The 25,809-nt window shown below is 39.4% G+C and overlaps 1 protein-coding gene and 1 long non-coding RNA gene across 2 annotated transcripts; one reads left to right on the top strand and one right to left on the bottom strand.

The window, feature by feature from the left end:
* LOC109235206 (probable histone chaperone ASF1A) lies at positions 669 to 3,305 on the bottom strand. The gene is made up of 3 exons (XM_019401216.1): positions 3,070 to 3,305; positions 1,383 to 1,498; positions 669 to 1,298 (listed from the first exon to the last, which is right to left on the bottom strand). The coding sequence occupies exons 1-3, from the start codon at positions 3,176 to 3,178 to the stop codon at positions 900 to 902; spliced, it is 624 nt and encodes a 207-aa protein (XP_019256761.1). The 5' UTR covers positions 3,179 to 3,305; the 3' UTR covers positions 669 to 899.
* Positions 17,126 to 17,856, top strand: LOC109236153. Its single transcript, XR_002069456.1, has 2 exons — positions 17,126 to 17,226; positions 17,394 to 17,856. It is a non-coding gene; the product is annotated as an uncharacterized LOC109236153 (long non-coding RNA).

The following is a 25,809-nucleotide window of genomic DNA, read 5'->3' as shown; positions in this document are numbered from 1 at the left end:
GATTGATTTAGAAGTGTGTAAAGATTAAGGATGGTTATTCTTTAAAATCTAAATAACTTTCTGAAGCCTTTCCACATTGGTACTTATCTTTGTTTCCGCACAGCTTTTTCATTTTTTAATCTTTATAATTAATTAAACCATCCACATCCATAATTAGTTCTTCTGGTCTTTTAGTTCTACCGAAACCTCTCTTTCCTACTTCTCACTGCCTCTAGATCCAGGAGTAAAGGAATAATTTCCTTGGCATTTGAGGGTTGGAATCTTTTGTTTCCCTACAATTGATATTTAGAATTCTGAGATGTTGCCATTATCATGGTTAAATTGCATTCTACACAGTTTCTTTCCTTCATAGCTTTCTCTATGTTATAGAAATTTGAGGAGTTGAAGTTCCTATTTTTGAAAAAATCTTCAAACAAATGCTTTAGCTACCAGAAATTCAAGGAATAAGTATATTCTCCCTTTTTCTTTTCTTTTCCTTTTCTTTCTTCAGTTTATCTTCTTTCCCTTTCATATACCTAGCCATTTGGATAGGTTCTTCTGGATTACACCTACTAAAATTTAAATGATTGCAAAACACATCCAACCTATTTAAGTTTGGACGAGCACCAGATAAGAGACTGAAGAAGTGGCTGGTATAATAATCAGAGATAAAGCACGTGAATACCATATGTAATTCAATTCTGGACTGTAAATAAGCATTTAATTTAAGAATGATTTGTCTCAGCTACAACTCCAGCAGATACAACATTTCATGTGTACATTTCAAGGCAAAAGTTAAAAAATACCATTCAGGAAATCTAGATTTGAGACCATTAACAGATTGGTACAAGACATCATTAAAATATCAAACTCTGAAGGAAAACTTTTGACAGCCAAAGCAACTTCTTGTTTCTTGTTTCTCAGGTTTGAGGACATTGTACATTACATTTAGTGGGTGAAGCATTTGGGTCTTCTCCTTGAAAATTGACTTCTGCAGCACGGTCAGGAGAGGCAGGAGCCTGTTCTCCATTGTCATGGTCAGGAGAGGCAGGAACCTGTTCTCCATTGTCATTGTTTTCTGGATGGAAATTAATGGGGAATTTCGTGACTCGGGGTTTATCAGCCAAAATATTCCTCTGGACCCTATCAAGCAAAACTTTCTGAGGTGGTTCCTCTTTTAATTGTTCATCATCGTAATCATTGTTCACATAATATCCTACTCGAATAAATTCTTGTCCCGCATAAGAGCATGTTAATAGCAATACTGTGACACCAATAATATCTTCTTCACGAATTTTGGATGGTTCAGGGGGATCAGCCTGCAAAGTGGTTTCAGCATAAATCTCAATTCATCCCCCATGATAGTCAAGTGAGATTGCTAGGTTAAAGCGAGTAATAGTTACCTGAAGCACAAAACGATATTTCCCAACATTTACAGGTCCAACAAATACACTTTCTAGGAGTTGGTCATAAGTCTCATCCTCAGCAGATCCCACATAAGTTATCTTCCACTCTAAATCTAAAACAAATTTAAATGGTCAGCATTGGTGAAATAAGGTGATCCCTACTTATAACAATTAGAAAGACTAAAGAAAACTGTCAGCAATGAACAACATTATAAGCTGAAGAAGATCCAGAAAGAGAAAATCATTAAAGTTAAACTGAATCTCCTGCAAACAAGTAATATCCATTCTCCATCCCCGATATACTAACGAACAAAGTTCAACAACAAAATAAATTTCACAGGATGAAGACAGTAGTACCATGGTAAAACTATTAAAGTCCCAAGGTCACAACCCTTTTTTAGAGTTTCATCAATCACCCTGGACGTTTCTTAGATCATTATCTGACTCATGTTCTGAAGTTGACTTCTTATTTCCAAATTGCAACAGCATGGAGTCAATGAAGAAGGAAAATAACAAAAAAAAGAAAAGAACAATGGTACTCTGCTTATTGTATCTCATGCTTATTCAAATGTTTTACCTCTTAATTTACTGTTCTCAGGCAAGCTGTCTCATTTTTCATTAGATTCCCTTGCCTTTAGTGCTCATACATGCAGAAGGTACCTAAGGTTCTTCTAGAAAACTAGCTTAGCTAGTAACAGCGGAAAACCCAGCATATGTATCCTAACACAAAGATTCTTACTCTATGAAGGAGCAACTTCAATAGGTTTTAGAATACATTTTACTATTAACAAGTTTAACAAAGGAACTCATGTAACTCACACTGTTTGGTTCACTATTTTAAAGAATTCTCAATATGGTTATTCCATCAATTGGAGTTGTTTCCCAGGAACCAAGTTCCAACACACATGTAACATCAGGTCTTTTCTTACCTTAATTTTCACTGGTGAAATGGAGATGCACCCAAATGCATAACTCAAATGCACAAGATATCCTATAAATGGTCTTAAACCATCTAAGCTTGCGATATAATAAGTCATAATAAATACATAATGATTTGAACAGGCTCTTCTTATTTTCTGTCTAATTCGAGAACCAATTCGCTAATATCATTCTACCTAAGAAAGAACTGTTGTTCCCAGCCATTGCAATCCACAATCCATCAGCTCTCTTATACAAAGGCATTCAAAAAAATTCAATGATGTTCACAATTGGGATTTTAACCTGTGACCTTGAGCAACTTTTGAAGACCCTTTACCATTACACTCAAATTTTCTTCATGCCAAGTGGATTCAACAGCTTGCATATAACCAAAAAAAATTATTTTTACCATATCCGCACATTAATAATTTTTCAAAACCCCATTCGCTCTACTTACCACATTTTCTCCTTTCTCAAAATTGTATCCAACCCCACACTACATCCACAATTAGGAGTCAAACTTAAGACACCTAGGCTCTAATTCAGAGTGCTCAACCAATGATTATTTCCTACTTTAATTCTTCAAGCTATATATATGTCTAAATCACACTTGTTAAATTAAATATAAATACAACATATTAAAAACACATAAAGGCAAAAACCACGAAAAAAATCCAATTAAGGCGCAAATGTATTCAACCTTTTGATAAACGATCATTTTGACATAACAATGGTAATTAAGAGATGAAAGAATGAATTGTTTTACCATCTTTAAGCGCAGCGAGGCACTCATAAGAGATCTCGAACTGGAATGGGCTGAGGAACGGTGCCGGATTATCCAATACGGCGACATTTGTAATGTTGACAGCACTCATCCTTTTAGAAAATTCCCCAAATCCAACCCTAGATTGATGAAAATGCTTCAAACAATGCTTCGAACGAAACCCTAATTGCTCGCTGCAAATGAAGAAAGAAGCCCGCCAAATCTAGTAAAAAGTTGTATAAATAAATAGCATTTCAAAATTGGCGGGAGCTTTTGTAGTTTCGTTTTGTATTTGATATAACAGCCCGCGAAAATTACTACGTCGACTTGGTGGTCAAATGGTTTTTCTTGGCTTTTTGCCGACTACTTTAAAAAATAATAAATAAAGTGCATAATATACCATGATATCCATATTAATTGATGTATATTTTATTGGATTTGAGAAAATAATTTGAAATGAGTAATAAATACTGTGGGTATAAGTTATAACAGGAAAAAAAATTGTCTTCTCTTGATATGCGTAAAGTGCCAAGTAAAAATGAAATTCTATATTTAATATACATGCCAAGTAAAAGTGAACGGCGGGAGTACTTTATATATTTTTGCTTCTTCTTTTTTTCCCAACCAAATTGCTGCAAAAATTTCAGTTTTTCTTTATACTTTAGGAATTCTGGGGTCGTTTGGTTGGAAAATAACTTATTTCAAATTTAGTTATTTCGGGATTAGTTATTCTGAGATTGTTATCCCACCCTCCTATAGGAATAAAAATAACACTACAATTCCGGGATAACTAATTTTGAGATTAGTTATACCATGATTTTATTACAACCAAATATGAGATAAACTCACCTCAAATTTAATCTCGAGATTATTATCTCATATTCTCGTATCAAACGAGCCTTCAGTATTTGAAATTATTACCCCGGTTAATTCAAGCTTTATTTCGAGTAAAATATTTCTTATAAATAAGTTTGTTATTCACACCTCGAATCGACTCTGATTATGGGTGAATCGGTCTCAACAATCCCACCAAACCACTTGATGATAATTATTACAGATAATCCCTTGTAGTAAAATATAGTTTCCTCAATATATGTATGTGGTATGCCGTTAGTTATATGACATTTTTCACACTAAAATTAACATTTGAAATTAGTCCGTTTTCTTCTATTTAAATTTTTACATAGTGATAGGAGATTATTTGTCTCATGCGGAAACTTAATAATCCATAGAAAATTAAAAAAAAAATCAAAAAAAAAAAAGAACTACTCCGTACTTTTTTTGAACAGTCATCTTTTAGGGGAAAAAAGACTTAATTAGTCGGCGCAAACCTGCTTTGGCCGGCTTTTCAAATGCATTGGCAAAGTAGCCACTGGACCGACAAAAATATAAAACACAACTCTAGCAATCAATACTCGTAAACGATTCCAAATTTTTGAGCATTTACTAGTATAAAATCCAGAAACAATTCTTGGAGTTCATAACAAGGTATCATGGGAGAAACAATATGAAGATTCAAACTCCAATAACCGCTCATGGAATTTGAACCTATAAAAGTTTGAACCCCTATAATTGTTACTGGGTTTGTACCTATAAAGGTGTGAAAAAACTCTAGTAATTATTGTTGGATTTTAAAGTTTGGGTGAAATTTTTAAATGTATTATAAATGTTAAATATATTTTCGGGCTAAAAGTAACTATTTGTGCACTTTGCCCAGGTGTCAAATGGGTTGGTTGTATAGGTCAATAGAGCAAAACATTATGAAAATATGATATTTTGGGGTGGTATTTAATTTTGACTCCCGCTTGTCCTATATATTAAACTTCAAGGTCAAATTTTAAAAGCACTTGCTGTTTGGGTAAGCGAAAGGCAATACTTGTTAAACTTGAAATTTTGTCCATGGTAAGCGGGGACAAGATTCAAGATCATCCACTTTACGGGCTATTTGTGTACTTCATCCGTCAACAAAAAATAATAGCCAGCAATATATATATATATATATATATATATATATATATATATATATATATATATATCCAGTGAATAATTCTTTTTGATTTCTTATCCGGTGTCCGTTGTCCACTTTGAGGCCCGACTAATACTGAATTCACATAAGGAACTCCCACATTAGGGGTAAAGCATTACCTAACAAAGAAGACTATATACCTAGGACTCAAACGTGAAATCTCTAATTAAGTATGGAGAAGTATTTACGACTCCATCACACATTTGTTGGGTATTTTCGTTCATATATATATATATATATATATATATATATATATATATATATATATATATATATATATATCATACTATATTATAAGTGTGAAGACCTCAAAGGTAAGTTAATGTAACGACCCGATCGGTCGTTTTGAGCATTTGCACTTTGCTCTCCAGTTCTCGGGCATGACTAGCCTCGTATGATGTATTATGACTCATGTAAATCGTCGGTTTTGGTTTTCAGGATAATCGAAATAGATTTTGAAGAACAATTCTCAGTATGAAGCTTTAAATTTGAAAGGTTTTGACCAAGTTTTGACTTTGTAGTATTCGATCTCGGATTTGGATTTTTATGATTTGGTTAGCTCCGTTAGGTAATTTTGGACTTGGGAGCGCGTTCGGAATATGATGTGGAGGTCCGTGGTAGATTTAGGCTTGAATTGGCGTAATTGGATTTTTGGTGTTTTCCGGTTGGTAGTGGAACTTTTGATATAGGGGTTGGAATGGAATTCCAGAAATTTGAGTAGGTTCGTTGTGTCATTAGTGACGTGTGTGCAAAATTTCAGGTCATTCGGACGAGGTTTGATAGACTTTTTGATCGAAAGTGGAATTTGGAAGTTTTAGAATTCTTAGGCTTGAATCCGAGGGTGATTTGATGTTTCGATGTTGTTGTGAGCGTTCCGAAGGTTGGAACAAGTTTGAATGATGTTATGGGATGTGTTGTCATGTTTGGTTGAGGTCCCGAGGGCCTCGGGTGAGTTTCGAGGTGGTTTTGGACCATTTATAGGCCATTTCTAGTTGCTGATTTTTGGCTTCAGGGGTGTACAGTGCGTTAGCATAGATATGGCCGCGTTAGCATAGAGAAAATTTGGAAAAATGGAGCTGTGCTATGCGATTGCGTAAGTTTTCCCGCAATCGCATAGAGTAAAATCTCTGTTGCACTGATCCGATTTTGGAAGCTTATATCTCACAATTTATAAGGAATTTGAAGATGATCCAAAAATGAAAGTTGTAGTCCTTGATGTATAGTTTTCAGAAAGTTAAACTAACTGTAATTTCGTATTTTGTACAAAAAATTATGACCATTATACTAGAGGCTGTCTGGAAGAGTTGGAGAAGGCTGTTGGAAATTTTTGTTCTACGCGATCGCGAGGGAATGGCCACGATAGCATAAGGTTAAAGAAGGACTAGGAAATTTTGTGCTTCGCTATTGCATTAGTTTGTCTGTGATAGCATCGGGTAAATACCTGGGTAGATTATAAATTACTCTATTTCGAGGGTTTCGGCCATTTTTGCATTTTGGAGCTATGGAGCTCGGATTGAGGCAATTTTTGAAGGGATTTTCAGAGAAGTGATTGGGGTAAGTGTTCTTCACTTATTTTTGGTTAAATTTCATAATTACATCTTGATTTTTATCTTCTAAATTGGGAATTTGGGGTGAAATTTGGGGGGGGGGGGGGGGAGAATGGAAGAGAATTGGAGAGATGATTTTGGGGATTTGAATGGCTATTTGATGCCGGATTTTGACGAATTTGGTATGGGTAGACTCGTGAGTGAATGGGCTTTCTAGTTTTGTAACTTTTGTCGGATTCCAAGACGTGGGCCCGGGGGCCGGGTTTGAGTGGATTTCGGGATTTGTGCTTAATTTAATAGTTTTTCTTGTGGAATTCATTCCATTAGCGCATGTTGATGGTATTGTTCTGGATATGGATATATTCGGAGCAATTAGAGGCCGAGTCGAGAGGCAAGGGCATCGCGGGTTAGAGTTTTATTCGGTTTGAGGTAAGTAATGATTGTAAATGTTGTCCTGAGGGTATGAAACCCCGATTTCACATCGCTATGCTACTTTGAGGTGACGTACACGCTAGATGACGAGCGTGGGGTCGTGCACCATTGGGGATTGTGACTTGGTCTGTCCCATACGACTGTTAAGTCGCGCATTTGATTGAAAACTGTTTGATATCATTGTGTTTTGGAAAGTATTACTATGTTTTGGGCTGAATGCCATATTTGGGCCTCGTGCCAACTGATTTGGACCCTTAGGGGCTTTTTACTACTATTCCTCACTGTTTTGACTTATTATCTGTACTCAGTCATGCTGTATTTTACTGATTTCATAACTCAGCCGTATTTACTCCGTTTTGATACTTTAAATGATATTTTGAGCTGAGTTTCCTATTTTACTGTTGCCCGAGTGGCTTGAGATATTTCTGACTGAGTGAGGCCGAGGGCCTGTGTTGTGAGGATATTATGGGATCGGGCTGCACGCCGTAGCAGGTTGTTACCGATTCATGATATTGTGAGCCCGAGGGCCTGATTGATTTATGCCACGAGGTGGCTTGTTGTTATGTGAGGCCGAGGGCCTAATTCATTATGCCATAAGATGGCTTGTTATAGCGCTGGGCTGTAGGAGCCCCTCCGGAGTCTGTACACCCCCAGTGAGCGCGGGTACCCAGTGTGAGTGATGTGATGTATCCCGAGGGGCTGTTGTTGATTTATGTTGTTGCCTGAGGGGGTGATTACGAGTGATTGTGAGGTAGCCCGAGGGACTAGTTCTGTTGATATTTTCCCCCAGGGGCTGGTTCTGTTGATATTTTGCCCGAGGGGCGGTTGATGGTACATGTTTTGCCCGAGGGGTTATTTACGTTTATATCCTTTTTCTGATTGTTTTCATCACTCGTTTGAAACTATTGAAAGATGTTTTAAAAGGAAAGGTTTTTACTGAAACTGAGTTGTTTTACGAGAAAAATGGTTTCTGTACTGTTTTTGAGCAATGTATTGTATTTGTTGTAGTGTTATGACGTGGAATTATGTGCTTTCTTACTACTCAGCTTTCATTTACTTTTATTACTTAATGAGTTGGTGTACTCACATTACTCCCTGCACCTTGTGTGCAGATTCAAGTATTCTTGAATCCGGTAGCGGGTGTTGATTACTCAGTGGCAGGTTCATCAGAGTTAGCAAGGTAGCTGCCCGATATTCGCAGCCCTGCTTTTTCTCCCTCTTATCCTCCTTAGATTGTGTTTATTATATTTTCATACTCTTCATTGTAATCAGACCTTAGTAGATGCTCATGACTTGTGACACCCTGATGTCCGGCTTGTGTTATTTTTCTTCCGCACTGGTTATTTGAACTTACACTATGAGATTTCTTGTTAAATAAATGGCTTAAAAATGACTATTATAGAAAAATGGTTAGATTTGGGATTTGTGTCGGCTGGCCTAGTTCCATGATAGGCGCCATCACGATCGGGTCGGTTTTACGGTCGTGACAAGTTGGTATCAGAGGCTAGGTTACATAGGTCTCACGAGTCATGAGCAGGTTTAGTAGAGTCTCGCGGATCGGTACGGAGACGTCTGTACTTATCCTCGGGAGGTTGCAGAACCTTTAGGAAAATTTCACATTCTTGAATTCTTATCGTGCGACATTGATTCAACTTGAAATGTAATTCTTGAAATTCCTTCCACGCGTTTGTATGTGCGCATGAGCGCTCGGTATCAGCCGTGCATCGACGACTTGTGATTCCCTGATCGAGGGGTGAGATGTGATTTTTTGTGAGTTGATGTTGGGCCAGTCTGGAGGACTTGAGGCCGAGCTCTGCTTGTAGCTTGAGCACTGAGGTGTTGATAGTGTGAGCACGTGCTTCTGGATTTATATGTTCGGTAGTGTCCCTACTAGTGGAAATGATGACTGAATGGCTATGTGATGAGTATGATGTGACTGCGAGATGTGTTCATATGATTTGAATATGACGAGAAGGGTCTTCTTGAAGGTAGAAAGAACTATTTGGTGCTCGATTTCCATCTTGATTGGATGTATAGCCCCGAGTTAGGGGTGTGTGAAGGATCTTTTCATGTTGTTTAGTTGGGGGAGTGGAGTAGATTTCATGTTACGATATGAGTTCAGACTCAGGAAGATTTAGTGATTGCGCGATGTCTATGACGGTGGAAGGGTATGAAGAGATGTTAGTTTGAGGCGAAGCAGGTAGGTTATCTCCTGCGGAGTGTTCTGAAGTTGTGTGATCCTTTTGTTGTTTGTTGGAAGACCTCTTGTACTAGTGAAATATATGTGTTGCAAGTTGAATTTGGATTGCTTAAAATAGTGGGCTTGACTGTTACGAGGGTGAAAGCGAGATTTGCAGAAGATTTGAAGTACTAAATGGCTTGTGTTGCACGAGCTTATGAAGGGTTGAGTTTAATCTCACTATGGTATTATGGCGGTATTGGAGTATGGGCATCGTGAGTTCTGTGTGTTTTGACCTATGGCTTTGAGCCAAGTGGGGGAGTCTGCTATTGATTAGTTGATTGCACGATTATGTGTTGTGTCGGTTTCAATTTGATGTATACTAGTGAATCGGTTGTGGCTTGCAGGGGTTGGGATCGAGGATGACTCGAGTAAAGGAAATTTTGGATAGGGGTCGTGTTATGCTTTATGGGTGTATAAGAATCATGGAATGGCTTGAGTTGTTATTGGTGAAGGATGTAATGTGCATGGAGCAGGAAATTATTTGGCCGCATTAAGGTGGGGTTACTTTCCGGGGTGTTGGAGTGCTGCTGGAGCACAGGTCGTTCGGTTCATTTGATCAGTTTAATGGAAACCTGAGTAGAGTGGATGACTTTTGAGAATGGTTCTAATGGATTCAAGATTTATATGTAATAATTGGAGATCTTCAGGATGTGTATTTGGCTAGAAACTGAGGTTTACATGGGAGGGTGTCAAGACTTGTCGCATTTCTATATCATTATGGATTCGACATATCAGTATCAGGAAGGTGAAGGTAATGGCTTTAGATTTGTAGGAAGTCTCTTCAGGGTAAGTATTCGGAATGTGGTGCTCTTGAGGATATTTGAGAGAGTATTCAGCGGCTTATGAGCCTTAGACAGTGTGGTTTTATGCTTGGGTCTCGTATGGTGAGTCTGGGTTGAGGACTGCGGTATCATGGCAAGGAGAAGTAGCAATTCGAAGGTAAATCAGAAGAAGCTTGGGATAAATAAGACAGCTTGGTAGTAGGTCGGATCAGCATGATAAGGGATATGATTAGTTCTTTGGGTGCTTATAGGGTAATGAGTTTCTACAGATGTCTCGTGGCAATGCTCTTGGGTTTGTGGTGACATGCGTAGTTTAGATGAGCTAAAAGGATTCAGTCATGATGGTTTGGTTTTGTGCAAATGGGATTTGGAAAGTTCTTGATGGTTTTCTACCACGGTTAGATTCGTGTGTTCTGGTTCTACGATGTGTGATGAGTTCTCAGCATTGTGTGGTGGTGGTACTAGTTAGCTTGCAGTACAGCTCCCTCATTTGAGTCATTTTTCCATGATTTGAGTACATTTGGATTGTTACTTATTGGTGCGCGGGTCACACGGTTGTGGACCTAGATTGTATCGATGTGTCATGTCACTAGATTAGTCGTGTTGGATGAGATGAGGTCACTGAGATCGCCCAAGGAGAGAGAGCTTCATGAATGGTTGATCTGAGAAATGGTTATGACTTTCTGCGTGTTTCTTTCATCATTGGCAGTATATGAAAGTGTTGGAATGAGGCTTTGATTGATAACGCGCTTATTAATGGTATTGGGTTGTTTGAGCAACTGCTGTGATTTGAAGTTATCGCTACGAGTGTTTGAGTTATGTGGTATGTCATGTGATAACATCTTGGGTTACAGGTAGGGTTTGATACAGCTTGTTTAGATTTATTCAGTGTGTAAATGTGAGGTTCTGATCTTGTAGATAATTTCGGAAGTGGAAATTTGGGTTCTAAGGTTCATGGGCTTGGTTGGATTGCAAAATTTCAGTCATGTTGCGTTATCAGACCTGTATGAGGCGGGGTGACGTGGGATCACCCCGGGTATGTGCATAGTAAAGTTATTCAGCAATTTGTTGGCTTGTGGAACAACTCTAGGCACGTTCGAGGACAAACGTATGTTCAAGTAGGGGAGGATGTAACGACCCGACCGGTCGTTTTGAGCATTTGCACTTCGCTCGCCAATTCTCGGGCATGACTATCCCCGTATGATGTATTATGACTCATGTAAATCGTCGATTTTGGTTTTCGGGATAATCGGAATAGATTTGGAAGAACAACTCTCAGTTTAAAGCTTTAAATTTGAAAGGTTTGACCGAGTTTTGACTTTGTAGTATTCGATCTCGCATTTGGATTTTTATGATTTGGTTAGCTCCGTTAGCTGATTTTGGACTTGGGAGCGCGTCCGGAATGTGATTTGGAGGTCCGTGGTAGATTTAGGCTTGAATTGGCGAAATTGGAATTTTGGCGTTTTCCGGTTGGTAGTGAAAATTTTGATATAGGGGTCGGAATGGAATTCCAGAAATTTGAGTAGGTCCGCTGTGTCTTGTGATGTGTATGTAAAATTTCAGGTCATTCGGACGAGGTTTGAAAGACTTTTTGATCAAAAGCGGAATTTGGAAGTTTTAGAATTCTTAGGCTTGAATCCGAGGGTGATTTGATGTTTCGATGTTGTTGTGAGTGTTTCGAAGGTTGGAACAAGTTTTGAATGATGTTATGGGATGTGTTGGCATGTTTGGTTGATGTCCCAAGGGCCTCAGGTGAGTTTCGGGATGGTTTCGGACCATTTCTAGGCCATTTCTAGATGTTGGTTTTAGGCTTTAGGGGTGTACAGTGTGTTAGCATAGATATGGCCGCGTTAGCATAGACAAAATTTGAAAAAATGGAGCTGTGCTATGCGATTGCGTAAGTCTTCCCGCGATCGCATAGAGTAAAATCTCTGCTGCAGTGATCCGACTTTAGAAGCTTATATCTCACAATCTATAAGGAATTTGAAGATGATCCGAAAATGAAAGTTGTAGCCCTTGATGTCTAGTTTTCAGAAATTTAAATAATCGTAATTTGTAGTTTTGTACAAAAAGTTATGACCATTATACTAGAGGCTGTCTGGAAAAGTTGGAGAAGGCTGTTGGAAAAATTTGTTCTACGCGATCGCTAGGGAATGGCCGCGATAGCATAGGGTTAAAGAAGGGCTGGGAAATTTTGTGCTTCGCTATCACATTAGTTTGTCCGCGATAGCATTGGGTAAATGCCTCGGCAGATTATAAAGTACTCTATTTCGAGGGTTTCGGCCAGTTTTGCATTTTTGGAGCTATGGAGCTCGGGATGAGACGATTTTCGAAGGGATTTTCAGAGAAGTGATTGGGGTAAGTGTTCTTCACTTGTTTTTGGTTAAATTCCATGATTGCATCTTGATTTTTATCATCTAAATTGGGAATTTGGGGTGAAAACGGAAGAGAATTGGAGAGATGATTTTGCGGATTTGAATGGCCATTTGATGACGGATTTTGATGAATTTAGTATGGATAGACTCGTGAGTGAATGGGCTTTCTAGTTTTGTGACTTTGGTCGGATTTCGAGACGTGGGCCCGGGGGCTGGGTTTGAGTGGATTTCGGGATTTGTGCTTAATTTATAGTTTTTCTTGTGGGATTCATTCCATTAACGCATGTTGATGGTATTGTTCTGGTTGTGAATATATTCGGCGCGATTGGAGGCCGAGTCGAGAGGAAAGGGCATCGCGGGTTAGAGTTTTATTCGGTTTGAGGTAAGTAATAATTGTAAATGTTGTCCTGAGGGTATGAAACCCCAGATTTCACATCGTTATGCTACTTTGAGGTGACACACACGCTAGATGACGAGCGTGGGATCGTGCACCATTGGGGATTGTGACTTGGTCCGTCCCGTACGTCTGTTAAGTCGCGCATTTGATTGAAAACTGTTTGATATCATTGTGTTTTGGAAAGTATTACTATATTTTGGGCTGAATGTCATATTTGGGCCTCGTGCCAACTGATTTGGACCCTTAAGGGCTTTTTACTACTATTTCTCACTATTTTGACTTATTATCTGTACTTAGTCATGCTGTATTTTACTGATTTCATAACTCAGCCGTATTTACTCCGTTTTGATACTTTAAATGATATTTTGAGCTGAGTTTCCTGTTTTGCTGTTGCTCGAGTGGCTTGAGATATTTCTGACTGAGTGAGGCCGAGGGCCTGTGTTGTGAGGATATTATGGGATCGAGCTGCACGCCGCAACAGGTTGTTACTGATTCATGATATTGTGAGGCCGAGGGCTTGATTGATTTATGCCACGAGGCGGCTTGTTGTTATGTGAGGCCGAGGGCCTGATTGATTATGCCATGAGATGGCTTGTTATAGCGCTTGGGCTGTAGGAGCCTCTCCGGAGTCTGTACACCCCAATGAGCGCGGGTACCCAGTGTGAGTGATGTGATGTAGCCCGATGGGATGTTGTTGATTCATGTTGTTGCCCGATGGGGTGATTACGGGTGATTGTGAAGTCTCAGGGGTTGGTTCTGTTGATATTTTGCCCGAGGGGGTGATTACGAGTGATTGTGAAGTAGTCTCAGGGGTTGGTTCTGTTGATATTTTGCCCGAGGGGCTGGCTCTGTTGATATTTTGCCCGAAGGGCGGTTGATGGTACATGTTTTGTCCGAGGGGCTATTTACGTTTCTATCCTTTTTCTCACTGTTTTCATCACTAGTTTGAAACAATTGAAATATGTTTTAAAAGGAAAGGTTTTTACTGAGACTGAGTTGTTTTACGAGAAAAATGGTTTTTGTACTGTTTTTGAGCAATGTACTGTATTTGTTGTAGTGTTATGACGTGGAATTATGTGCTTTCTTACTGCTCAGCTTTTATTTACTTTTATTACTTACTAAGTTGGCGTACTCACATTACTCCCTGCACCTTGTGTGCAGATTCAGGTATTCCTAGACCCGGTAGCGGGTGTTGATTACTCAGTGGCAGGTTCATCAGAGTTAGCAAGGTAGCTGCCCGGCGTTCGCAGCCCTGCTTTTTCTCCCTCTTATCCTCCTTAGATTGTTTTTAGTATATTTTCAGACTATTCATTGTATTCAGACCTTAGTTGATGCTCATGACTTGTGACACCCCGATGTCGGGCTTGTGTTATTTTTTTTCCTCACTGGTTATTTAAACTTACACTATGAGATTTCTTGTTAAATAAATGGCTTAAAAATGACTGTTATAGAAAAATGGTTAGATTTGGGAATTGTGTCGGTTGATCTAGTTCCACGATAGGCGCCATCACGATCGGGTCGGTTTTAGGGCCGTGACAGTTAAAAGACCAAAATGCTTATTAAAAGTTGAATGACCATTTTGCTCTTCCATTAAATCTTACTCCTAAAATTTTATTTTGTCCATAACTGTAATTACACTTTTAAGTTTGTTTCTTTCATCTTTCATATTAATAACCTTTCTATACCTTTTTACATTCTTTACAACATTATTAATTTTCTTACTTATCACTGGTTGTTTGTATATTTCATCTTCCACTGTAATAATTTTTTTGCACAATCTTTCACATTCTTATAGCATTTTATAAAGGTGCACAATAAGGTATCTAAATATTTATATATAGTAACAGAGGCAAAGCCAAGATTTAAAGCTTATGGATTCAGGGTCCTAGTCATTTTAAGTTACGGGGTTTTATATTAATAATTTTTTACATATTCAATGAATTTCTTAAAACAAATACATAATCTAAACCAAAGACATTGGGTTCAGCCGAACCCGTAGTGGATGGCCTAGCTTCGCCCCGGTATAGTAAAGTAAAACAAAAATGCATCAAAGAAAGATGGCTTCCTCTTCGAAAATAATAATTAGTGGTTCTTTTCTTTATGTAACAACTTGTATTCTATCAAACACTTTCTAAAAGAGAACAAGAAAAGGAAGAATATATGTATACTAACACATGAGGATTGTTGGCAGTTTCTTCTTCTGTCTTCTCATTTTCACATAAGTGTCACTTTTATCTTTCTTTTTTTTAAATTTTAAATAAAAGAGTTTTAAATTCTTCTTTGAGTCACTATCTCTTCAAGATCTATTTCTATGTAGTTATAAAGTGCTGGCATTTTATATTTCATATTAATTTTTCTTTGTTACTTCTTACGAGTATTGATGGAATTGTACAAAAAAATTTCTCTTTCTGAGGTGTAGCATAATCCATGTTAGAACTGGTAACCACAATAGATAAATGATGATATTCAAATTAAAGTTTATTGTACAAGTATCTTTTTTTAGATATAAAATTATCCATGTTATAATGGGTAACTACAATAGACAACGGTGATATTTAAAGTTTAAAGTCTACTCTAATTTCAGGTCGTGTTATTATGACAATATTTACTTTACAAATTGTATTTTTTTCTTTTTGCAGCTCTTGGAAGAGTTTTAAAGTAAAAATGGTATTAATGCGAAAAATTATGTAAAAACTCTCGAGCATGATAAGCAGATATGGATAATTTTGAGGACTATACTAAAGACCTTTATCAAATTGAGCTTGTAATTTTTCCATTTTAAAATATTTAATACTCATTACATACATGCTTTAATATATTATTGATGTCGTTTTAAAAAAATCTATTTTAACTTATATGAGACACATATGCAACGCACGTGTACAGAAACTAGTGTGTATATATATATATATATATATATATATATATATATATATATATATATATATATATATTTTTATATAATAAATTTATATAATTGATTACTAGTGAATGTGGCAAACTAGCAAGATCCACCATTCATGGCATATATAGTTGCTGGCATTTACAATTTTATTCTAAAGTATATGTTTATCTATGTGCATATACACACTACCCCACATCAAGAAATAATAGTCTTGTTTTGCTTTCCAAGAGATAAAAACAAATCTTTGATTAAAGTTATTTCAAAATGTAACTCAATAATATTTTAAATTTAAGGCCAAAAGTTGGCCAATGAAAAGAGTAACGCAAAAAAGCAAAAAACAATATGATCAGACAATTAATAATGAATACAAAACGTGCAAAAAAAAAAACTACATATAATTTTAGTTAAAATTTACTGAACATAACTTCTTGGTCAAAATGTCTCAATCTTACTTCTTGAATCAAGTCACGTTGAAAATATTCTATTTAGGTCAATGAATTTCTCTATTAATTCCATTACCTTGTAGTTATTCATGTGATTTCAATATTTTATCCTTAATTGACCTAAGAGTTATTTCGGGCATCTTCAATTATTATTTATTGGGAGATGCAGAGAGAAAGGAATTCAATTGTAAATTGCATTATTTAAAAGGTTGGCCAGCCTAGACGTAATATTAAAGTTAAAAAAAATGTAAAAATAGTATGGTCTAGCCATTTTTTGGACTGGTCATTCGAAAATAGCCAGCATTTACCAAGTCAATGAAAAATAGCCACTATTTTGCTGCAACAGAGACCGGTCCAGCATAATATACTGGAGTTCGATGCACCTGTGTATGAACTTCCAGCATATTATGCTGGGATTCCAACACACGGAAAGTTCCAGCATAATATACTGGAGATTGGAGCACTTGTGTATGAACTTCCAACATATTATACTGGACCGGTATACTTTGCTGGAACTCCAGTAAATTATGCTAGAGTTCTAGTGTACTTATGCTGGAACTCCATCACATTATGCTGGAGTTCCAGCATACTTATCCTGGAACTTCAGTATAATATGCTGGAGTTCAAGTATACTTATGCTTGAACTCCAGCATAATATACTGGCATATTATCCGGGTTTTGAACAGTGCTTTCGCTCAGATTTATCTTTACATGAAAAGTGACTAAATTTCGATTACTTTTGAAACTGGGCTATTTTTGACGACCACTTGTAAATCTGGCTATTTCTGAATTTCTCCCTAAAAAAAATTATAAAGTAAACTAAAAGAAATTAATATAGTACATGTTGTTGACCCAATTCTTTCGTGGAGAAGCTTATAAATTACGGCCTTTGAAAGCTATAAGATGCTCACACAGAAAAAAGATTTAGTGAAAGCGCGAAGTACCATTCTCTATCATGGCATTGCTTAAGATTAATTACTTTTTCACTTTTCTTTCTCATGGCAGCAATTAGTTAGTATTCGTCTCTTTCCTCCTTTGTTATCTCCATCTCATGTCCATGCAGCTATATATTGTGACCACATACATATTTCATTTGTATGCATGCTGATTTGATCTATTCATGACATTTGAAATGTGAAATTATTTATTTGATCGTTACAATGGTAAATTTCTTTCAGTCAACTTGTCGTGGTTCTCAGAGATGCAAGGAGTCGCTGCACGTGATGTCGATCCTAATCTTTCAGGACTCAAGAAAAGACTACTCCCACAAGTCGATGATTATGTTTTGACTTGCTATAGGCCTTGTACAGAAGACAAAGATTGCAGTGATTGCGCTGTTTGTTGTGCATGCCATGGCGCCGAAGGTTCCAAAACTTGTAGCTTCTAGTAGTACAATTATATTAATTTAAAGCCCAAAATAAAGAAACACCCCACACAAAATTATATCCCTTATTATGTTTGTGGTGTTTTTATGCACTTGATGTCAAGTGTTTTTTTCATCTTTTCTTGCTTCCTTGTATTTTATGTTTTGTACGAATAAAGAAAAAGTCAAGTGAATGACTTTTCAAAAGTATGAGTTATCTCTAAGTACTCACGTGTGAGTTTTGTGACCGAAAAATGTTCAAATTTACCCTTAAAGTATTTAATTTGTCTAATATTTGCTGTGTTTATCTATCAAATATTTACCACTCCCCCTTACACTTGTTCGGATTGGCTCTGACATTTGCAATAGCGCTGAACCCTGTACGAAACAAAAAGATTAGACTAATTTCACTTATATTATGTATATCATATATTATAATATATATATATAATATATATATATATATATATATATCATATTATATATATATATTTGGCGGAGACAGAATTACCGTCAAGGGGTTCAAAGAAAAGGAAAAAGTTAAAAAGGTTCTAGCTAGTGGGAATAGACCAATGACTTTACAAAGGTTTTGAACCTCCTTGACCACTAAGCTATGCTTTTGGGTTGTGTCAAGGAGATTCAAAACATAATATATAGAGGTAAAAAATAGATTTTGCCTTACATATACAGTGTAATTTTTCGGCGAAAGGGGTTCGGGTAAACACCCTTCCGTCCCCTAAATCCGCCCATGTATATATATATACACACACCATCCGTTTCACTTTCGTGGCTGAAAAGAAAAAACAATTTCTCAAAATTCCATCTTTTTTTATTTATGTGCAACCGCACTATAAATGCAAGAAAGGATGTGGAATAATAATAATTTGTATATTAGTAATATGTGAATTAAACAACCAAAAGGACAAGAAAGACCTCCTATCCTTAGAATATACATCTAATTTTTAATATTGTATACGGTCAAAGTCATATGCTCCTGGTGTAGAAGTTCGAGGTTCCGCCCTAGGTCCAAGTCCGGGAGAGGTCAAGTTCGAAGCCGGTGGACCAGGCTCGAGCTCGAAGAAAGAGCGTAATGCCCAGAAGCAGGAGTTCGAGGAATACCGAGGTCAAGTGTGCTCGACCTCGAAATAGTACCGTTATGGATTTGTACCAGAGCAAGCTAGATTCCTGCCACGTCCCTGAGATCATGGCGCAAATTCCGGAATAGGATCGTACAACTAGGCGGTTAAGATAGCTGTAACATGAATATTCCCTACTGTAAATAGAAATATTCCTTATTTAGGGTTCCTCTATTATAAAAAGGGAACCCCAATCATTTGGGAGACCATCTTTTACTGAGAAAAGAATATACTCTCTACCTTGTTTGCCTACTGTTCATCAGCATTGTCCTTTGGCTCTATTGTTCTTATTTTGCTTTTATACTTGTTCTTATTATACCAAGCCTACCTTGAGGTCCCTATGCTCGAGGTCATTGCTGTCGAATGACATTGGGTTTGATTCACCTTTCTCTTTCATTTTTACCTCATATTTCTTGATTATTAATTGGTATTGAATTAAATCACGTATCTTTAAAACCACAAATCAAATTTAATTATTACTCGTATTTTTCGAGGTAAACAGTTTGGCGCGTGGGGCTAAAGATAATAGTGACTATTTCTTTACTGTTTCTTATTACACACGTTATCTTTACGCTTTTTCTTGTCAAGAATCTTGATTTTCAGGCTAAACATGTCTAGCTGACAAAATACACTTGTTCATGACAATGAGGGCCTTGTATAGAACAACAACGTAGGGGTCGGTGTACCACCAATAAACCCTGGGGAAGTGCCAAACATGGAACCAGTTGATGTTGGTTCTCATATTGCTATAAACACCAGCCTAGGCACAGACCCCGAAGAGAGCGTACGCAGAGATGCTCGATCAGGGGACCAAGGAACGCCAGGAGCAGGGGAGGGGGGAGTTAGCCTCCAAGTGATATTTGAGATGTTGCAGGCTCAGCAAATCGCCATCGCTCAACTCCAAAGTCAAAATAAGACCCCGAGTGCAGCTGAACATGAAAACAACCGACGTGTTGAACCAACACCGGAAGGACCAAATGGAGACAGCTCGGGGACTGGCCCCACCATTATGAAAATGCTCGAAGAGCTCACTAAGAGGATCGAGCCTGGAGAAAAAAAATTGAGGATAACGACAAGAAGGTGGAGACTTATAGCTCCCGTGTAGACCACATTCCGGGGGCACCTCCTATATTGAAAGGTCTATATGCCAAGAAGTTCATACAAAAACCGTTCCCTCAGAGCGCAGCCCCGATGCCCATTCCTAAGAAATTTCGCATGCCCGATATACCCAAATATAACGGGACAACCGACCCTAATGAACATATTACTTCATACACTTGTGGGATAAAAGGAAACAACCTGAATGATGATGAAATCGAGTCAGTATTGTTGAAAACGTTTGGGGAAACACTCTCAAAAAGAGCTATGATTTGGTATCACAACTTAGCTCCTAACTCTTTGCTATGCTAGCAGACGCCTTCGTTAAAGCTCACGCCGGGGCCATAAAGGTGGCCACGAGAAAGTCGGATGTCTTCAAAATAAAACAAAGGAACGACGAGATGTTAAGGGAGTTCGTGTCCAGGTTTCAGATGGAAAGAATGGAACTGTTGCCGATTTCCGACGACTGGGCAGTGCAGACCTTCATGCAGGGTTTGAACGAGCGAAGCTCAATTGCTTCTCGACAACTAAAGCAGAACTTGACCGAGTATCCAGCTGTGACGTGGTCAGATGTGTACAACCATTACCAGTCAAAAATTAGGGTTGAGGACGACCAATTAGGAGCCCCCTCGGGTTCGGTTCATCCTAACAGGTTCGTGGCCAAGCCCCCAAGGGACGCGAATAGGGATTCGAGATCAAACAGGGATAGGTATCAACCATATGCCGACCGAAGGAACAGCGGACCAAGCCGTAACATTCCCCGGAGCGATTGGAGAAACGATCGAGGGCAAAGTTCTCGGGGACTCATGAGTAAAAGTGGGTTTGATAAACATACCGACCCCATGGAGGCTCCCCGATTATCAGAGTACAAATTTAGTGCGGACGCATCAGGGATCGTATCGGCTATTGGAAAAATGAAAGACACCAAGTGGTCGAGGCCCATACAAACCGATCCCTCTCAAAGAAACTCGAACTTGATGTGTAAGTATCATGGTACGCACGGCCATAGAACAGAAGATTGCCGGCAACTAAGGGAAGAGGTGGCTCGATTGTTCAACGAGGGCCACCTTCGAGAATTTCTAAGTGATCGTGCCAAGAACCACTTCAGGGAGAGAGATGCAAGGAAAAACGAGCTAGAAGAACCACAACATGTAATCCACATGATCATTGGAGGAGTCGATGTCCCCCAACGTCCTGTATTCAAGCGCACCAAAGTATCGATCACAAGAGAAAAGCGGACTCGGAGCTATGTGCTCGAGGACATCCTGTCATTCTGCGACGAGGAAACAGAAAACATATCCCAACATCACAATGGCGCCCTGGTAATCTCTATTCTTTTAAATAAAATTCAGTTAAACGTGTTTTAGTGGATCCAGGTAGCTCGGCAAATATAATCAGATCGAGGGTCGTGGAACAACTTGGCATGCAAGATTAGATTATACCTGCATCCCGGGTGCTGAATGGCTTCAACATGGCAAGCGAAACAATAAAAGGAGAGATTATCTTTCTAGTGAACGTAGCCGGGACCATACAAGACACCAGGTTCCATGTCATCGAGGGTGACATGAGGTATAACACACTCCTTGGAAGACCATGGATACACAATATGAGGGCAGTACCTTCGACTCTCCACCAGATGATGAAATTCCCGACAGAGGAAGGAGTGAAAACAGTCCACGGGAAGCAGCATACTGCAAAAGAAATGTTTGCAATCGAGGAAGTGGTGCCGATGCCAGAACCCTTGGCCTCGGAGAAATCGAGCTCTGACGGTAAGCAGGCGACTAAATAGCAATAACAGCTCCCGGCTTCGACGTAATCAAAACAACAGGTAATCGAAGGCGAAGAAGAGAAATTCCTGACTCCTCGAACCTTCGTTGTTCCCGAAGAGTCCGCTGCTGCCAAGTCAACCGTCCAAGAAAAAGGTACACCTGGGAACGAGGTTAACCCCCGAACTCAGGAAAAAACTCATTTAGTTTCTTATTGATAATATGGATTGCTTTGCTTTGTCCCCTTTAGATATAACAGGGATTCCACCGGAAACCGCAACGCATCGATTGAGCACCTATCCCGGGTTCAAACCGACGAAGCAAAAAAGAGGCATCTGTCCGAGAAACCACGTACCAACATCCAGTTGGCAGGATGTCCAAAGGAAAAAAAGGTAAAGCAATGAAAGCCTATATTGATTATATGACTGGTTAAGTGCCTGCGCGTAGAGGACCATTTTTATTCATTTGCAGGAAATATTCAAAGTTTGGAGGCAATGCGACGCGAAGCTTTACCCAAGGAAATGCGCCTTCGGAGTTGGCTCAGGTAAGCTCCTCGGCTTCCTGGTGTCAAATCGAGGTATCGAAATCATCCCCAACAAGATTAAGGCTTTCGGAGATTTCACGATCGTGGACAACAGCAAATCCTCGGAGCTGTCGGTAGAAGATCTTACAAACTCGGCATGATGGAAGCTCTTGTAGGCCTTAGGTTTTAAAGCATACGTTGCACTCTTTTTCCCTTAGCTCGGGTTTTGTCCAAATGGGTTTTACCAGCAAGGTTTTTAACGAGGCAACAATCATGTGCTACCTAAGGAAAAATCGACATTATCCAAGGCTTCTTTTCAATCAACCTCGAATACTGGGGGGCATCACCCTCTTTTGTTTTCAAGGAAAATATTTCACGCTTAAGAAGGTCTCGATAGGAAAACTTTGTAAAAGGCAAACGGTCAGATGAACCGTGTCCATATAGAATAGTCGAGCCCTGACAGTGAAGCATGTACGCATGTATCAATTATTTGAAGACGCATTCTGTTAATATCAAAAATGCTTTTTATCTCAAAGAAGTCCACTATTTTACGAGCTATACACTTATAATGCTATGGGAAACGGCTCAAGAGACAAAACATAAAAGCACCTCCGAATACTCGGGGACTGCCATCAACAGCCAATATACCAGAGCCACCAAAAAATCGGACTCATAAGACCTCAAAGAGGCATCCCCTCGAAACAAAGGCCAAGGCCAATATACTCGAGGACTAACTTTTCGAACAAATTCATAAAGTTATCGAGTAACAAGTCCAAGCGACATTCCTGAAGGCTACGACCATATTAAAGACTACGGTCATATAAAAAAGGCTATGGCCTAAATAATGCGGCTTGGAGACGTCCGACTTTCGCTATTAATAAAAAGGCCTTCAAACACTTTGTAAAAACTGGTTAAATCAGGCTACCCTCGGCAAAAGCAAAATATGACGGGCTTCGATAATTTCAGCCCTCGAATAATTTAAAAGCTTCGATAATGTAAGCTCTCGATAAAACCTCAAGAGGTGTTCGATTATCAGTACACAAACAAGGTCCCGACATGTCGAACCTTCGAAAAACCCAACGGGTACAAAAACACATGTTAAGGCATAACTAAATTTTTACTAAGTCTTTTAGCCAAAATGAAGAAAAAACTATATAACCATTCTAGAGGCCGAATAGGCCCAACTTAAAGAGCCTAAGGGCTGACTTAAAGAGCCTAAGGGCCGATATATAAGAGCCCAAGGGCCAACTTCGAAAGGCTTAAGGGACAAAAACTTATAGTTCGAGACTCCACTCTTATTTCGATCCGAACTCAAGAGTCACGATACCCCGAGCTTACATCAGATCGATCTAAACTTAAATCGAAGATTATTATATCTACCGATAAAGATCTAAGGGTTAACTATATCTCAAGCTCAAACCAATTCTCGGACCAATCACTCAAGTTATACAAACGAAGTATTCCGTAAATAAAGACAATCCGGCACAAGTCAAAGATGAGATAAAACGTTCCTCTTATATTTCCAAAAGATGATTACAGAAGATAATTACACGAAGGACACCTGCACAAAAACGAAATGAAGAAACCTAAAACTACTTCGGGGTCACATCTTCAGGGGCCGCATCTTCGAGAGCCTCATCCTCGGGGACTTCGTCTTTGTCTCCTCCACTCTCGGAACCACTGGCTAAATCATCCTCATCAGAAAGCAGAGCAGCAGCCTCCTCTTCCAGGGTCTTCGCCTTCTCGATATTAGCTGAAAGATCGAAGCCACGAGCGTGCACCTCCTCAAGGGTTTCCCTCCGGGACTGTCGCCTAGCATGGTCGAGTGCACATGATAACTTAACTTCGGCCGCAGTGGAGTGGCCTGGGCATTAGCTTCTTCGGCATCGGCTCAATATGAGGATATAATTGCCTCACCATTAGATCTGGCCTTAGCCAGCTCAGCAGCAAAATTAACCTTGAGCTCCTCGATTTTGTGGCCTCAAGCCAAGCGCTCCTCCTTCACACTTTGAAATTGACGTTCAAGCGAGGCTAGCTGCTCCCGAAGGGCTTCTCTCTCAGAAGCAAGATCGTCCATGCTTTGCCTCCAACCCAGGGTTTTGGCCTCCTTTATCTTGAGCTCCTCCCGGAGCTGCTCCACCAGTTCGCCCTTTCGTTGAAACTACAGAATAATGTTGTTAGAAGATTGAACAAGTTGGACCATGACAAAACTTGGGAAGGAATGTTACCTCCTCGGTAAGCGCAGTTCGCTGCTGATAAGCCTTTGCCAATTCAGCTTGAAGACCGCTGATCTCCTCCTCCTTCTTGGCATAGAGGGTTTTAAGATTGTCCATCTATTCCGAGACCTTTTTAAGCTCAGCCTCACATCGAGTAAGATCATCTTGAGACTTGGAAAATGCCCTTTTGTGGAGCATCACAGCCTTCATAAAAAACGGGAAAAGTTAGAGCAACAAAAGCAAAGCACAGGCGTAACTCTTAAGGACACAAAACTCACTTGTTTGAAGAGTCGACGAGCCTCATCAAAAATGAAAGAAGAATCCAGGTCGGGGCCATCTTCAATCCCTGCGAGACATTCTCGGAAGATGTCATGCCCTTCGTGGCTCGCCCCCACTTCAGAAGATTTCATATTCTGAGCATCTCGAATTTGCCCCTTGGAGAACTCGGGACCAGGTGGTGAGTCATCCACATTGATTACCCCAAGTGATCCGCTCAGGGCATTCTCTTTAATTTGAAGGGAGTCGGGATCGGGCCTCTCAGCCTCGTCCCCCAAATGGCCTCCTAGGAAAGGTGCCTTTATATTTCTAAATGGCTCGGGGACTTTGTTTGAACTCCCCTCGGAGATCTCTTCGGCTCTAGAATGAACCACATCAACTATCACCGGCTCGACGGACTTCGAAGCACCGGTGTTTCCTCTTTTACGGGCCACCAAAAGGTAATCGTCATCTTCTTTTTCTTCCTGATCCCGAAGGCGTTGGGCCATTTCCGGAGATAAGGCCACCGTATCGACCTTGGACTTTCGAGCCGCATTTTTCTTGGGCTTCGAGGAGTAGGCAGGTGGCTCCCTTTTTCTTTTCTTTTCTTTAGAAGGTTTCGGGGTCTCTTCTTCACCACCCGGGGCCGGCCACAAAGCAACGACATCTCCAAGACCTGCACAAAATCGTAGTAAGTATTCCAGTAAGAAAATACAAGTAAACAAACGGAAGAACTCACCATGATTTCTGGCCTCCCATCGGCCTTTTGCTAAATCTCGCCAGCAACGCTCTGAATAAGAGGAAGTGGAAGCCAGTTTCGGACCCAACCTTTAAGGTCCGGGACCCCACCAGGAAACCAAGCAGTAGCTACGCCATCAGAAAAGGGTTAAATCGAGCATAAAGATAAAACTGAGAAAAGGAAAAGGAAGCGGGGTATAAACCTATTATGTACTTACGTTTCATGTTCCACTCCTCGGGGAACGACATCCATTTAGCAGGAATTAGGTCGGAGGTCTTGACCCGGACAAACCGGCTCATCCACCCTTGGTCTTTATCCTTATCAATACTAGAAAAAAGAGATTTCAAGGATCGGCTTTGCAGTTTTATCAAGCCACCGTGGTAAAGTCGAGGACTATACAGTCTTATCAGATGGTTGAGGGTGAAAGACATTCCCTCGAACTGACTCGAAAAGAACCTAATCAAATGAACGATTCGCCAGAACCAAGGATAGCTCTGG

The sequence above is a fragment of the Nicotiana attenuata genome, chromosome 12 (genome assembly GCF_001879085.1).
Source record: "Nicotiana attenuata strain UT chromosome 12, NIATTr2, whole genome shotgun sequence".
Lineage (NCBI taxonomy): Eukaryota > Viridiplantae > Streptophyta > Magnoliopsida > Solanales > Solanaceae > Nicotiana > Nicotiana attenuata.
This window is presented reverse-complemented; position numbering and strand designations above follow the sequence as displayed.

Coding starts and splice junctions, on each gene's coding strand:
- LOC109235206 (XM_019401216.1), bottom strand. CDS start 3,178: ATGAGTGCTGTCAACATTACAAATGTCGCCGTATTGGATAATCCGGCA. Junction 1,499..3,069: donor CCTCGCTGCGCTTAAAGATG/GTAAAACAATTC, acceptor AATTTGTTTTAG/ATTTAGAGTGGAAGATAACT. Junction 1,299..1,382: donor AATATCGTTTTGTGCTTCAG/GTAACTATTACT, acceptor ACCACTTTGCAG/GCTGATCCCCCTGAACCATC.